Below are 17817 nucleotides of genomic sequence, written 5' to 3' on the forward strand. Positions count from 1 at the left end.
TGGAGGGCCTCAGAGGAGAAACAGGTTAATGTAAACCTGCATTCTCATGCATCACAGGTACTCTCCATGCCGTCTTCTGCTCACACTGTGCATAAGAAAACCTCTCATGAGAATCTACAGGCATATAGATGCGTGGGAATGTTGACTGTGAGATAATAAACATCACTTATATGTTGGAAGTGGATGCGTGCATCCCACCCAAGAAAGCCTTTATTAAATGGTGTGATGATCTTCTGCTGTATTCCCAGGGAAGAACCTGGCCTTGCTGCTTCTATAATAATAAAACCCCTTTGTTTTTTTCTTGCCCTGAAGTAGAACTCAATTGATTCTAGGTAGACGGTGCTGACTTGAAGCTTTGGTTCAGTAACTGTATCAGGTATTGAACCTGCAACAACAGGGGAGTGGAATACAGATGTGTGTGAGCTCTAGTAATTAGCCAGCTCATCATGATTTTCCCTCTTCATTATGGGTAATGGAATGGGATTCTCATGAATAGGGATGGATGAGCTGATGAGATACACTTTAATAGCAGAGATATTTTTTTCCATTATAAGAGGTGTATTTGCATAATTCATGAAACAGCCACTGAATGTGACATTAAAGGAGACTTTAAAAGTATTTTTAAACATACTTTATCACATATCTATGACTTAAGCCTTTCAAATGTTCTCCTTCCTGAGGAAAAAAGGTTTTCCAATTATATTTCAGTCAAAGATAAACCTTGAACTTTAAACATACAAATGTTCCTCCACGAATAGGACTACTCTTTATAGTCATGTTGTTTTGAAAAATGTATTCCATATTCAAGAAAGGCAGAGACTAATCGGACACTGTTTTACAGCACGCTTGGATTGGATCGATCTCTCAGATTGACAGGTCTTGATTTACCGTGCACCATAGAAAGAGCGCTGGAAAATCATCATTCATCTTTTTACACATCTTTTTATCATTCAAGACATTTACACATGTAAGCAGTCTTTATGTTCAGTAAAACACTTGTTTGGAGAGTTTTTTTGGGACTTTTGATAAAAAGGATGCCAGCATTGTTCCAAATGCCATAACTTTTGATTGCTTTGAGATATCAACACAAAATTTGGCCCAAATGCATGATTGTGAACAAGCCAAAACTTGATTTTATGACCTGTCATATATACTTTCTAATAGTCATCATGCCAAGTATGAATAAATCAATAAATTGCATCACTTGTTCTGGGGTTTTCTCAGCAGTATAACATAAGAACCTCCAAACATGATCAAAATCCTTTTTTTTTCTTTTCTTTTTTTCTTCTAAATTTGAAAGGTTTTCTATCAAATAAGACCATGAACTTGATGATACCTTTTTTTATTATTATTATTATTATTATTATTAAGTTATAAGCCAGTGCTTTTAAGTATGACGCTTAGATGTAAAATCATAAAAAAAAAAAAAAAATGCATTCATGGTGTAAGGGGTAATAAATAATAAGAAATTAGTATTATAATGATTTCTGAAGGATCATATGACACTGAACACTGGAGTAATGGCTGTGATATTAACATAGAAAACGATTATAATAATGTTTCACAATATTACTGTCTTTACCGAAATTTTGATCAAATAAATGCAGCTTTCGTAAGCATAAGAGACTTAAGAAAAAAACTGAACAGTATTTTACAGTCATGAGGGCCTCTTTTTGATATAATTTCCTGTTTCTGTTTGGCCTTTTCTAAGAATGTATCGGCTTATTCTTCATTATGACATCAGGATATCACCCTGAAACTTCATTGAAAACCTTAATAACAACAATAAAAAGTTCATCATAATTGTGTATTCAAGTCATTTTCTGTATAAATTCCATGTTATGCATTTCTGAATGCATTTCATAAACTACATCTGAACAAATATCGTCATATAATAAGGAGCAATACAGTGAATATGTATGACGCAGCTTTCAAAATTTGTCATGAAATTTGATGAGAAACGCTTGAGTTCATATTGAGACTTCAGACGTTGATATCTTGGGAAATCTCTATATTCTTCTAAATCTCTTGTGGAGACACTTGTAAGAACTAAGAAGCCGTCCCCATTTGCTCTTCATTTAATCTTGTTGCCGTCTAGAAACAATATTTCTTTCCTATGAGGTCATAACTTTCGCTCGCATATGCGTGTGGCCGACCGTACGCACATCTCAGCGCTGTTGGTACAGCTATTAGTTTGTTTAAGTCCACGCAGATGATTAAATGTCTTTCCATTGTGTCCGCCGATGCATATGGTCATGTGAAATGATTCGCTCCATTAAAAGTGGCAGCAAAGTAATGGGGTAATGAATGGTCCTGTTGGCTAGAGTCTCCCAGCATCCTAATTTGTCTTCCCTCCTGTTGTTGTCTCCACAGCCTGCCGGCCCGGCTTTTATAAGGCCTCCTCCGGGAATGTCAAGTGCTCCAAGTGTCCTCCACACAGCTACACACACCAGGAGGGCTCCGTCCACTGCGGATGCGAGAAAAACTACTTCCGTGCAGAAGAGGATCCCGCCTCTATGGCCTGCTCCCGTACGTGTTGCTAACCTACTGAAGTACATTTGCTCCACATTCCATAGGTTTCACATCGCATTTAAAGAGATAGTTCACCCCAAAAAAGGAATTTCTGTCGTCATTCACTCACTCTCATGTCATTCCAAATCTGTGGTACTTTCTTCTGTGGAACATAAACATCTACCATACACCTGGCGCAGTGCATGTGCTTTTTGCTAGTTTCAGCCTGAAACGCAGTTATCATTTTCACGTCCTGCGCCACGATGTTTAAATAGCAAATGCATTTGTGCACCCATTAGCGTGTTGGTCTGAAAACAAGGTGTGTTCACTATTCTTTTGTGCGTTGCTATTTTGAGTCAACTGAAATAGACTCCGCTATTGACCAACAAAAACCTGGTCTAAAGTCAATGGTGCAATATTTTTTTTGTTATTTAAAGAGTGCGTTAGTAATGTGCACCTATAGGCGGGTCCACAACTCGCGTACACTTTGTCCCGTAGATGGTCTGCTTACGCGCTTTAACCTCGCGCACGAGCAGATCCGTTTCCTCGCTAGCATTCAGTCTTTCCGCTTGCAAATTCCACCATGTAAATAGCAAACCGCCATGGGGCGAGCGCAAATGGCTTTTAAAGGGAATGGGAGATGAGACTCTGATTGGTTTATTGATTGTTACGCCCAAAACACACCCATTACTCATTAAGAGAATAGGGACAACCCTTTTAGACAATGCGCCGGGTGCGCCGACCATTTTCCCCGTCGTTAAACTAGCAAAAGTGGATTTACACACGCCCTAAGTGCACTTGTGCCCTGCGCTTTAGACCATGCGCTTAGATCGTTAAAATAGGGCACATTATGTGAACCAAAACTGTTTGGTTATCAACATTCTTCAAAATATCTTCTGTCATTTGAAAATAAGAATGTTGATAAACTTTCAGTTCTCAATGAATTTTTTTTATGGGAACCGAAACGGTTTAGGTACCTACCAACATTCTTCAAACTATCTTGATTAATATTTTGTGTTCAGCAGAAGAGAGAAAATTACAGAATTTTCATGTTTTGGCAGACAATCCCTTTAGATATAAAACGGCAAATATATCCACAAGCATTTACAAGTTACGTTATTGTACAGATAACTATTTATGTTCCTGTCCGCCACAGAGCCCTCAGAAGCGCCAGAGCTTTTTGAAGGATGGTGTTTGTTCAAGGATTGATGAATTTGTGTTTGCTCATTCTGACAAAGCTTCCGATACCCCCTCTGCGGCCTTCAAGCTATCCCACCGAGAATAGTCCGTGTTTGCTTATTTTTAACCATTTCAGCCGACAGGCCTCCTTGGGTTTGCTCACTGGAGCAAGCTAACCCATTCTCTTTTATGGAGTAGCACGCAGATGGTAGACAGATGCATACAGCGACTGCCAAGCATTCCAAAACACATTATCCATAAATCATTGCATTGCTATCAGTGCTGATTCATATCACATAAAACCACCAAGAGCCTTATTGAATTCTGCGGCCAAGTTTAATCGGGTGTATCTTACGTGACATCCGAAGTAGTCAGCACGTCGGATCATGCCACGCTCATGTGAGTCACATTTTATTTAGGCTGTCAGAAGCAATACTGAGTCTTCATTTCCACTAAGCACTCATTGCCAATGTTAGTTTAAGACTTTGATGGGTACAGTGAGGGGGGAAGACGCTTGAAAAGAGTGTACGACTTTAATTCCTCCACTTCATATTGTCATAGCCCTCGAGTTTATACATTTATCTTGATAGAATCTGCTCGGATGCAGGCAGTGGAACAGATACGCTTTAAGTGCAGCTCTGAGAGCGGAACTGCAATTAAAAGAAGACGACGCACGATATTATCTGCAATAATTGCGGAAGGTCATTTTGAGTTCTTCAGAGATGTTTTTTTTCTCACTGTTTTGCGTGAATTATTCAGGTCATGGCTGCATTATATGCACAGCTAGTTGTTCCTTGAATTATTGGTTTGTAAAATTTGCAGTTTATGTTGCATTCTACGCCGTGTCAGTGAAGGTCGGCATTTAATCACTGTTGAACGTTTCAAAGGCATACATATTTATGCCTGGTTTTAGTACGTATAAATGGACTTGTTTATTTCTGTCAGCCTCCTTTTTTATGACCTCATAAAGGCCATATTCTGCAGCGTAAATCCTTGACGTGAGGAAAATGTCAACACCGGACATGTTATATAATTGTACCACTTATCAAAACTGATGCAAACATCACAGAGAATGTCATGGGTCTGTCATGTTATGGTGGTGATTGTTGAGGTCCACTTTAATATGAAGGCTGTAGTCACACTTCTGTCAGACTGAACTGTCTGTGTTATGGATGGCTTACCCTGGCACCGCTAACAGGAGAACCAGTCTGTTAACATTACCTGCTCACTGTGATTTCTATTAAATGTCAGGATCAAAGGACGCCTTGCTCTGGCAAAGATGTTACCTAGTGACATATAACTACTTTTTCCTCCGTCCTATAAAAAGAGACTTTGTTTTATGTAAGGCAATTTTTTTTTATCTGTACTGGCACAGAAATCCTCCTTTTTTATGAAACTAATTTTTTTATAGAAAGGAAAGATCAGGGATGAGTTGTAAAATAGAAAGTCCACTATACTTTAAAATAGGAAGAGGGATTGCTCAGCCAAATATGAAAATTCTGTCATCATTTACTCACCCATTATTTAGATTTTTATTTTATTTAAGCTATATTGCTATTGCCGGAAATTATTTTTAATAGTTTTAGTTAATAAACACGTTGCTGTTCTTTTTCAAATTAAAGCTCACCGTAATAAAAAATTCTGTTAAATTTACGGTAAAAAACCAGCAGCTGTAGTTGCCAGAAATGTACAGTAAAAAATACGGTAGCAACATCTTAGGTTTTACAGACTTAACTTAAATTTACAGTAAATATTTCATTATCTGATATAATGTTAATTTACTGACATATTGAAGTACTAATATCTGTTTTGTACCATTGTAATACACTGACAACCACCAATCACAGTGGTGAGCAGAGTCACATGATGAATCAAAGCTCTTCTCAAGTAGCTTTTCCACAACCTGAGAAAGTTAATACTAATATATATATATAGAAGCTGCACAATGTGATTCACACACCCTAAACACCATCATGGTAACATACATGAAATTAAAAAAATGCAATAAACTTTAATTTAACAACATTAAATGTAACATAAAATCCTAATGTACATAACTGATTGGAAAAAAACTAAGAAAAACTATGAAGAAACAGTTATTTCAACAAAAATACATCAAATGTGAAGTGTCACACAGGGAATTGTGGAAATGTTTTTTCACTGTAAATTATACAATGATTTGTATAAGAAGACTTTCTTCTTTCTTTTTTTCACGTCCAAAAACTATTTACCTATATAACGGTATTTTACTGTAAAATGTACGGTTAGATCTATCACAGTTATTCACCGTTTATAGTACGGAAACTTTCTGTTGACCAATTAACAGTTTTTCACCGTAGCATTTTATCGTTAAAATCAACAAAGGATTTAATCAGCATTCTTTGTCATAAACACATCAGAAATAGTGGAAGAAATAACTTATATGGGGGGCCTTTAAATATTGTGTCGGACAATAAGGGGCTTTCACATCAAAAAGGTTGAGAACCACTGGTATTTAAGACTTATGTGTTATATTCTCTGTCTTTTAGAGAAAAAGAAAAAAAGACCAGACTGATAGTTAAGACATTCAGTTCAAGTCTTTCCCTCCGCAAGAGCTGGAAAATATGATTATAATTTATAAAATTACATTTTGAGTGAATTATTCCTTAAGGATTTTTTGCTCTTCTTTCTAAAAGTGCTTTTAAAAAGGCCAGTGTGGTGAATCCTGTATTTGACCTTGAAGCTAAATGTCTGATTTATTGTCATGTCAGAATCAAGCGAAAGCAACAGGGAGTGTTCTGGAATGTTCCGGCAGTGAATTTGTGGGAGAGATTCCTTTGTGTAATGTTCTGTTTCTTAATGTAGTATCAAATCCTACCTCTCCCCCACTTTCCTTCTCAGATAAAATGTCTGTCAAAATGATTCTCAGGTTCAAGAGGCAGGAAACCTTCTCTGAGCTCCAGGGCTTCAGTGTGTGAATTCATGTCAGATCAAACCAATCAAACACAAACATTACGCTCTTCATTTCTTCACTTACCACCATCTTTAAGGCAGATCTAGGAGGAATTGTATGTAATTATACCCAGAGGTCAGATATTAAATTCTTGAAACATTCTAAAATTATTATTTATTACAATCTGTCTTTGAACTGGTGTCCATCTCCTTACTTGTATCTGAGATTTCACTCTCATACACATATACGTAGAAGTCGTCACTTATTAAAATAATAGCTTGATGCCTAGGCCTGCTATTTCAATCAGTATAGAGCCCGCTGGCTGCACTTCATACCCATTTTTTTTTATCGAGACAATCTTTAAAGTTAATATAACAATCCATCGAGGACACTTCTGAACTCCGGAGTAATTCTAGAGGCGTTGCCAACATTTTAACAAGGGGAAGGACATGCCTGCCTAAATTCCGTAGCCATCCATAACTGATGACTTTAACGATTAAACCCACACTTTTTAAAGTAAACGTACTTCCCCAGAGGGCCGTTTTATTGCTCTTTCATAGCTCATGAGATTTAATGGAGTTCTCAGTTGTGTTTCATTTAAGTATAAACTTTGTCCCAGATCTTTCTCCTGTCATCCCTTAGCAAAAAAGAAACTTAGGCTATTTTTGACATAAAAATAATAATAATGATAATTCAATAAATGTAAATCTTGAAAGAATTCAATAAAAAATGTTTGAGTTCATATTGAGACCAATACAATTTTGATTGTAAAATTGGTGTCTCCATTTCCTCTCCATTTAAAGTCGTCATGAAGCTGCGATTGTTTTTGCTTCCCTATTGTGACATATATCCAAGTAAAGCGGCTGCTCGAATAGGAAAAAATATAGGGAGGGACTTTATTTTGTCCATCAGAAATTGATTGGATTGTTTTGGATCATCGTCATTTGCTATTGCGGTAACACTTTACAATAAGGTTCATTGGTTAATGTATAACAAACATGAACTAACCATGAGCAATACACGTGTTACTGTATTAATCTTTGTTAACGTTAGTTAATAAAAATACAGTCATTCATTGTTTGTTCATGTTAGTTGAGTGACAGGTTGTCCCGCCCTTGTCAGGGAAGAAAAGAGATGGCACTGCAAGAGTGAGGGGAAGTTATTTTGATGAAAGATTACATGGACACATGCATTAAAAAAAAAAAAGACTGCTTGCATGGACAAATCATTTATAATAAACACCACACTATTCCATAAAAATGAAGAATTGTCTGTTTTGATTTCATAGTGACTTTATTGGCTCATAGTGTCAGTGTTGGATATGCAATTCGGTAGAGCACAAATAGATTTGAATTGTGTTGTACTATACTTTTTTTAGCTTGATTAAAAAAAAAAAAAAAAAAGAGAAAATATTATATCATATATGTTCTTTTCACAGGACCTCCATCTGCTCCACGCAATGTGATCTCTGTCATTAATGAGACATCAGTGATTCTGGACTGGATCTGGCCGGCTGACAGCGGAGGCAGGAAGGATGTGATATTTAACGTAGTCTGTAAGCGATGTTGGCCGGGTCCCAGACAGTGTGAACCCTGCAGAGGGGCTGTGCGCTTCCTGCCCCGTGCCTTCGGCCTCACTAACACGACAGTAACCGTGGCAGACCTTCTGGCACACACCAATTACACCTTTGAGATTGAGGCCCAAAACGCAGTGTCCTCCCAGGCCCCCACGATCCGCCATTATGCTGCGGTCACCATCACTACCAACCAAGCAGGTGAGTCTGTCATCCTAGCTGATCCTATTGTTAAAGGAATAGTTCACGTCACAAATAAGTCTGTTAACTATTCACACTCATGTTGTTCGGAACCCCTATGAGGTTCGCTCAGCTGTGAAACACAAACAATTTATTTATGAAGAATATCCTGATTGTTTTCCATGTAATGAACTTGGACTGGAACTGTCAAGCTTCAAAATGACAAAAAACACTATAAATGTATTATAAAAGTCCATACGTATTAGGTCCATATGATTCAAGCGCTGTACACCAAGGGCCAGATTTATTAACAGCTTTCGCCAGCGCAAACCTTCTTTTGGTGTTAAAAAACTACTGTTAGGATTTACTAAAGACACGTAGTGAAAAATTAACCCTAAAAAGGCGTGGACACAGTTATTTTTGCAGCTGACCTTATTGCATGCATTTGTTGGAGTTTCCCTTTTAGACTAAAAATGTATGGGAGGAGAGTATTTAAATTAATAATGCACTATGATTTACTAAGGTTTGAACTAGTCAATTTAGTATGAATGACATTTCAGACGTACTACATTCGCCATGTTGTTACTGTCATGTCAGCTAGCGTCAGTTGCGTCACTTAACTGCCATTCATAAATCCTCTCTCGTGGCCTCATGGGATAGTGAAGTGTCCATCGAATGCGCACTTCCAAAAATCCAGGTACTTTTTCGGCCTACTGTTTTTGGAATACCATGAATTCAGACATACTACTCGGTTGGTGTTACTGTTTTTCGCATACTATATATTAGGGGAGTATTCAGTTTGGGACGTAGTGCTTGATTATAGCTGGTTCAGGTGTGTTTAATTGGGTTTGGAGCTGAACTCTGCAGGACAGTGGCCTTCCAGGAGCAGAATTGGACACTCCTGATATATTGCCAATTCACTGCAGAGAAAAATTTGGAAAAATGTGCCTATACCAGCGTTATTGCAAAACTCCAAAAAATGTACCTATACATACAATCCACTTCAGTTTCCAGCTGAAATGAACACTAGTGGCAGTAAAACTACTTTTATTATTTTTCACCCAAATTATGATTACAAGGGCAGATTATTGATTAATTAAGACTTCTTTTCACACGGTTCCTTACACAATGCTATATTATGACCTCAAAACACTTTTACCACATCTCATGATTTCTAAAGTAATACATTTCAATGTTTGCATCACATAACCAGCTCCATGAGTATTGCTTTTACTTTACATAGTAAACGTACTCAGTATCTCACCTGGTACAGCTCTGCACTTGTGATGAGAAGCGCTCAGGAACGAGTCATGATAAAAGAACTCAAAGACTTGTAGAAGCTATCTAAAATGTCATGGTTGCTTCAGAAAATGCATTAACCTTCTTACTCACTGGGCATTTCCATTTCCGAACTGCTGCGATAATACAACCAACATAATAAAAAACTGGCAGATTTACATTAATCTCTAATGGATCAAACTGAACGTGCTGTTTGCTCCACTCCATGGATACTTTAAAAGTGTTGCGAAACATGCAAGAGTCAATGTAATATCTTTTTTGCAGAAATGTCGCCACTGGCATGTTTTTTCCATTGAGCCTAGGTGGTACAGTGTATATATATATATATATAGGAATAGAGCACACAAATATTTTAAATTTATGATCATTACAAAAATAAACATTTAAACAGCCCCTGCAGTCCCCATTAATTGGTATCGATCAGCCAGGATTTTCTTCAAATTTTCACCTTTTGTGTTCCATGGAAAAAAGAACATCATAGAGCTTCAGAACAACATGCAAATGAATGTGTGAACTATCCGTTTAATTCTCCCATGTCTTCTAATGGAATATTATTAACACAACATTCTCAAGAATATTCACTTCATTCAAAGCCATGTCTTAAAAGAAAAAATGTCATCAAAGATTTCCATTGATTGAGCGAAACGGTCCCGTTAGATCGATTGAGACGTGTGCACAAGACAATTCAATTTCCTCTTGGCGATGTGCAACAAAGCTCAAAATTCCATTCGTAAGGAAGAAAAGAACCAGTTAATGCCTCTGCAAGTCAATTGCTCATCGCGCGCTATCACAGCTGCATATCATTCTGCAGGTGCTGGCCTCGATTATAGCTGACTGAAGGTCACGACTCCTCAGGTTACTAAAGCAGAGGGATGCTGAACGACAGGCCATCTGCCTCTCATTCCACGCAAGCTTCCTTTGTGAAGACTAGTGTTTCTGTTCTCTAGCCCTGTGGGGCTCAGGCCACTGTCAGTTCAGTGCTGTCTGTGGAGTGATAGGTACAGGTTCTGCCGGATGATTTAGAGTAGGCTTTGGTCCACAGCTTACAGGCTCTGGGCTCTGGTGTCATGAAATAGTAGGCAGAAGACTACTTGGACTACTAGAGGTTCAAAGGCTAGGGATTGATAGTTTTGCACCCTTTTACCAGTGGGAGCAGTTGACTTTGCCAGAGACCTCATAAAATCCTTACTGTCATTGTGAGAGGACTGCAATTTCACTCAGTAGATCTTTCATCTTCTGTCATAGAGCAGATGCTGATTTATCTGTGAAGAAAGCCATCTTCTTTCAGAATGATACAGCACTACAGGCCTAAATGTATTGACTATCAACACCGTCATCAACCTTCAAGTCATTGAACATTCATGTTTTCCTCAATATTTTAAGTATTTGTGGGTTATTCCTGATATGCAGTGCCTTTAAAATTCTGTAAATTCTGAGAATGAATATAAGTCTGTGTTATAATTTAAATCATTTGTATAAAAGAGTATTCCAGACATTCAGACTTTAACCACATTAAATCATTAAAACTTATTAAATGTTAATGATTAAAGAAAATGAGGAATGACTAACTAAAAAATGCATACTTTTATTCAGCAATGACACAATAAATGATCAAATGAGACAGTAAAGACATTTATGATGTTACAAAAGATATATAATGTAATCACAGGAATAAATTACATTATAAAATATATATATATATATATCAAAAACTGAATGGTATATATATATATATCAAAAACTGAATGGTAGTATGTATTGTTCATTTAGTAGTCATTACTCATTTTCTGTCCTGTTTTAACATTATAGGATTTTGGATAATAAATGATTTAATGATTTATTGTAAACTAAATCAATAACCACCCCCCCCCCCCCCCAAAAAAAACAACAACAAAAAACAAACAAACAAAACAAAAACAACTTTCAACATTTATCAATTTATCAAATACATTGTTAATATTTTCGTATGTTTGAGCTGTTGTTTTCCCACACAAATCATTTTAGTCCTGGAGGATGATATCATTAAGATTTTTAGCGCAATTTTCCCCCGGAAATTGCGCTGGTTAACTCATGATTTCTGTTCTGTGCGTCTGTGCGCACCAATCTTGCACTTCTATCTACTCCTCAACCAGACCACCTAGAGACTTCGGGTTTTCGGCATTATGTTAAGGAAGGTCTAATCTCGGGAACGCACAAAAAAAAAATCCAGGAAAAGATTTACTATCTCTTAGTGTTGTGATCCCATGAGGTGAGAAAATTGCGCTAAAACACTCACCGAGTTTTTATTACTTGTTTGGGAGATGTTACAAAAGATTAAAAGGATGGAAAGTGAAATTAGGACACAGGAAAAATCAATAAAAACACTATTCCTAAGAATAAGTGTTTTGTTTGAAACATTTCAATTAGAGAAGGGGAAAAATGGTCACAGGTTGCTAGGTCACAGCTCCATTTAAGGTTTTTCTTTTTTAGACAAGGATTTCAGGTGACAGATTGATGGGCAATATATATCGTGGCTAGTGTATTGTGTATAGTTCACCCAAAATTAACATTTCTGTGTGAGAAAAAATTAGAGTTTACAGAGTTTCAGTGTCAGTACTACATTAAACTACTATATATAATGTTGAATAATGTATAATAATTCAATGGCAGAATATTTGTGGGTCCTGATAATGCCAAATGTCTTATGTTACCAGTAAAAAGTGGCCTACGTTATTTTAGTCAGTGACAGAGTGCAAGCATATTCGTCTAAAATAATTCTGTATTTTCAGCTTCAGAATCATGAATATTTTTATTTTGGTGTCACTGTGCATTGTTCACATTGTGCATTATTTTGGTGTCACTATTGTCCTGTGCATTGGGTTACCTGCACCAAGTCCAAGCCTATTCATTTACACCCAGAATGTAATATCAAATTTAGCATTTTAATCAACAGTACATTTTTTGTTAACCTCTTACCATATGCCTTGGAGTATCGCAATAATATTGTATCGTGATATGTATCGAATCGTGACATGAGGGTATCGTTACACCCCTACTCTCTAACAATTTATTAATCTCATCAGACGTACACACTCCCACTCACAATTCTCACTTGCTTTCAAAGGACACAGTACAAAGAAGCATAGTTTAGGCACTTAGGCGCTTTAGTTTAATGGTATTCATTTCCGAGCAGACTGCACTACACCCTCACTTTCTGTTTTTTCACCTCACTTTTTTAGTTCAGGCTGTTTCAGAAACCTAACCCAGGAAGACTGTGACCCCGCTCTGTTCTTCTTGCTCTTAGACAAGTAATCCAGCTTACTTTACTGTCCTATAAAACACAGCCAGAACAAGGAGGTGGATGTGTGAACGGCCAATCGGGCCTGCAGAGAACACATTTACGAGGGGCTCAGAGGGTTGTCAGCGCAGCCCAATCCATCTAAACGGAGCCAGCATGTGCTCCGCAGCCCAAGGGAGAAAGAACACGTAAGCTGCCCTCCATGTCAGGATGGTGCTCTCTGCTTGGCTCTCAACCTCATCAGAGCTGTAAAACATTTGTGTTGAGACCTGACAGTTCTGGTTTCTTAACAGGCTGCTTCACCCGACCTCTCAATCGTGCCAGGGCAGAGCAGAGATTTTCAGCAAAGCCACAAGCTTGTGCAGCCTAAATCTTGATAATGCCAAGTTTCATACTACTGTGCCAAAATGTTCATTTTGGACTTCCTTGTACAGTAGTATGATGAGTAAACTGGAGAAAAAAATAGACTTATATATATTTATATATTTTTTTTACCTGATATAAAACAGTATTTTGCACTTTTTATTATAATTATTTAATTAAAAATTATTATTTAACTCACAAGATCATACTGTAGGGGTCTCTCTTCATCTCACAGTGAAACTTCACCAATCACAAAATTATAATGAGATATTGTACCCAAGCGGAAACCTTCCGGTCTCTCTCTTGAAACCGACACGGAAATGACTTAAACTGCAATTCATCGACTGGCCACTAGAGACATGCTACAAAAGAGAGTCAATCCTGTAGACCCCCCATGGGAATATGCCCAACTTTACAGCAGAAAAAAATATGTTTTCAATTCCGTTTTTGATGATGTTAACAGCCGAAGCCAATTTTTACTTGTGTTTGGCACTTGGCAAGTGCTAATTTTGGACCCTGATCTGCATGGAAGTGTTCAGCTGGATCATGGCATTACAGAAGGTTTTCCATGACTCATTCATGCATTCTTGAAATATGTTGTTGTGGTTGCGTCTTCTATTTGGCTTGTGGATTTTTTTTGGGGGGGTGAAGGGCATGGAGAAAGAAAAGGAAGGTCTGGCTCAGACATGGGCACCCACATTAATGCCATGTCTATGTCCCACATCCGCAGAGCCATGTGTTCTGCAGCATGTCATGGTCTCAACAGAACTTCACTAGGATTGTTGACAAAAGCATAAGTGCTGGAGAATTATCGTCAGCCGCACCTGAAAATGCAGAGATCTGAATGCAGTCCACTTCTGAGGTTGTGGGTTCAAGCAGAATGTAGCAGAACAGCAAGGTCCCTCCCTTCTGCAGTTTTCGTAACTGAATATTCTTTGCAGTGTTCCACATACATAATTGTGTGGTTCTTTTTGCTGTCGCTTTCTTCTAAGAAGGTTTGTGGGAACTGATGATTTCCTTTGGCTTTAAGTTGGAGGTGATCTGTTCAAAAGAAGAAAGCCAAGAAATATACACAGTTCCAAAACCTAGTAAACATCCTGTTGAAAGACCCACTGCCGCAAAATTAGCACTTCTCACATGAAACACATAACAGACTCAACTCACAATTGTTTTCAATAGAGTTTGGCATTAGCATGAGGCTAAGCTAACAACTCAAAACGGGGAGAAAAAAATCATTAAAAAACAGAATTGGATTAAAAAAAGTCACATTATTTAAACTATTTTATCAATACTTACAGTACCACTATTTAATAAATTATAATAAACATTTATATCACTTTGTCCGCCATTTTAGATTTTTTCTTTTTGCAAATTTTAGCTAATTCTGTGATTCAGAATTTGGTCAAAAGAAGGTACAGTATATTCGACTGCAGACTAATCATGTTGATGATCTTTTGGAGCCTTCACAACGAGGCTGTAGGCCTATATGTGATTGTTGCCCCCATGCCCTCATTAACTATTCTTTACATCACTCCAAAAATAAACTGTATAGAATGATTGAATAAAAACCACTGATCGAATTCAGACACTGTGTGCATCAGAAGTGCTGCGGACACCATCTTCTTGCAGGACATGGGATTCATGCAACGCTCACATGGGTATTCTCTATCCGTTGAGAGTACATTGTACATGTATGTTGTTATTGAGGTGCATTATGAATGAATGAATGAATTAACTAAAATTGTATATATTGTGTATATATATATATATATATATATATATAGATATATATTCATTTGATATATATATATATATATATATATATATATATATATATATATATATATATATATATATATATTAGGGCTGCACAATTAATTGCACTGAAACCGCACGCCATTTGGCAAAGGATGTGATTATTTTATGTGCAGCTTGTCAGTGCAGCGGCTGATCGGTAGTAAATGCTGCTCCATCTGAGCACCAGAGGGCGCTCTCACACAGACACACCAAATATGCCCCGCAGAACTATCGGGCATCATACTAATAAACAGAAGATTGAAATGCGTTGATTGATTAAACATGACTAATAAACACACGACTGCCTTATTCTCTGTAAGAAGCCACATCATCTCACAGAAGGATGCTCAGCTGTCGTTATGAAGTGAGTTTGGAGTAAAAGCATGTTATTAAATGTTGTCTTTTGTTGGAGAAGAGGTTCATAAATGCTTCTCATGTTTGGAAAGATGTTTGACGTGTTTTGCTTTTCAAATGCACGTTATAAGTGACTCAAACTCACAGTGCTTTCAGATGGAGCAGCGTTTACAGAGCCGTACATCAATGATGAGTTAAAAAAAAAGCGCATAAAAAAAAAATTCGCAGCCTTTGCGATCTCAAAATCGCGATAAGCCAAATCAATTTAAGTGTGATGGAATACATGGAAATTGCGATTAATCGTGCAGCCCTAATATATATATAAAAAACAATATAACCATATTTAGCTCTTTACTGTCGCTTTCAGTTGGAGGAACCAATGATTTTTCTTTGATTTTAAGACAAAGTCAGTCTGTTCACACTGTGAACGCTGAGAAAGATACACAGTGTCAAATGAGCCTGCTGTCCAGACATTATAAATCATAGCTTCCATAAACTGTGGCCACTAAAACTTCAATAATACCTCCCCTATCAGAGTGCAGTTGGGAAGAGGGTGTGTAGGGGGCTGCAAACTGAAACAGACTGTGCCCATCTGGATTCATTAACAAAGAGAAATAGACGGGGGAAATGAGTTCCAAGGGAAAAGAAGCATTTCAAGACTGTATAATCACAATCAAGGAAAGCTTGAACATTTGAAAGAACAACATGTTTTTTCCTGTGGTCTAATAAAATTAAAACACAGGCAAGTCAGATGCCTCCATGGCCTCATTGCTGCCTCGCAATTACAGAGCCGTAAACTTGAAAAAGAACACGAGTGCCAGGCTGGAGGAAAGCAGGGCCAAACTCTGACTTGAATTACGATCACAGATTGTGACCATGTGAAGTGCCAGAGTGGAGGGAGACTTGTGAGACAGATGCCTGTAGCACAATTATAGATGTGCAAAATATAATAATAAAAAAATAAAAGACTAAATGATGCAACACGAATTACTACAGTAGATGACTAATATGCCTCAAGGATACCCTGAATAATTATGCTGGTTTACCCTGTTTAAATTCTTATAAGGGGTGTTTCTGTGAGTAAAACAGTGAGTTTTGAGACACGTTTGTACAAGCTAAAACATCATACAGCCTCTTGAAAATGCAACGCTCATTGTGGAACCATCAAAAACTGTGTGGATTACCACAGTTAACTTAACCAGTCTCTTTAAAATGGAATCTGTGGGCTCTCAATGAGATGAAAGGGGGTGCTAGTAGGTCCATGGAAAATAGTGTAAAAAAAGTAGTCAAGTCACCTTTATTTAAATAGCGCTTTAACACAGATTGTTTCAAAGCAGCTTTGCAGTGATAACAGTAATATTCAATAAGTGATGCAATGATGCAAACAGAGTTAATATCGGCTGTACAGCAGCTCTAAAAGTAAACAGTGTCATTGTTCAGCTAGTGTCAGTTCAGTGTTGATTCAGTTCTGCTTGTAAAGATCATCAATTATTAAATTAGTTCATTTCATCTCTAAAGCAGTTCTGCACAAAAACATTGATGTCATTGTCCAGCTCAGTTCAGTTCTCATCCAATAGGATCAGTGCAAGCCAGAGGTGACAGTGGCAAGGAACCCAAACTCTATCAGGTGACAGAACTGAGAAAAAATAAAAAAAAACTTTGGGAGAAACCAGGCTATGTCTGGGACCAGTTCTCCTCTGGCCAATGAACGAACAAAGTGTCATTATGATTCAAGCTACATCCCAAGTCAGAATTTAGATTGGGATCGGTAGCATTAAAATATTCAACCACTTTCAGTTGTGTTACAGACTGTAAAAAGAAATACATAAATAAACCACTCAAAAGTTTGAGGTTTTTCTTCTTTTTGAAAGAAATATAGGGCCAGATTTACTAAACAGGGCAAATAAGCGTGATAGCGCAATCCTATAAAAGTGCCAATAGGAGTGGAAATTTCTGTGTGTGATCTACTGACGATTTACTGACATATTAAAGAACACAGACACAACCAGATCATTTCCATAATGACAAATGCAATCTAACAAGGGCAGTGCAAATTCACATCTGGTTTAAGACAAGGGCATTAAATAATGGCGCAAAAAACAGTAAATTGACTAAAAATCACATTGCATGATCCATTTAAATACTCTCCTCCCATACATTTTTCATCTAAAAGGGAAACTCCTACAAATGCATATGCAATAAGGTCAGCCAACTGTGTGTCCACGGCTTTTCAGCGCTGATTTTTCACTGTGTCTTTAGTTAATCCTGACAGAAGTTTTTTTTTTGTTTTGTTTTTTTAATGCCAAACGAGGGTTTGACTCAAGCTGTTAGTAAATCTGGCTCTAATACTGT

General features: G+C 37.4%; 1 protein-coding gene across 2 annotated transcripts in view; it reads left to right on the forward strand.

Moving 5' to 3' along the window:
• Positions 1–17817, forward strand: part of epha3 (eph receptor A3) — a 130437-nt gene that overhangs the window by 61931 nt on the left and 50689 nt on the right. For both annotated transcript variants that reach the window (XM_084122109.1, XM_084122108.1), the window contains exons 4-5: positions 2374–2529; positions 8061–8396. In XM_084122109.1, the coding sequence (XP_083978235.1) occupies positions 2374–2529; positions 8061–8396 (492 nt within the window). The remainder of the gene's footprint in view (positions 1–2373; positions 2530–8060; positions 8397–17817) is intronic.

Source organism: Abramis brama, assembly GCF_963993115.1.
Source record: "Abramis brama genome assembly, chromosome: 8".
In the NCBI taxonomy this organism is placed as follows: Eukaryota; Metazoa; Chordata; class Actinopteri; order Cypriniformes; family Leuciscidae; genus Abramis; species Abramis brama.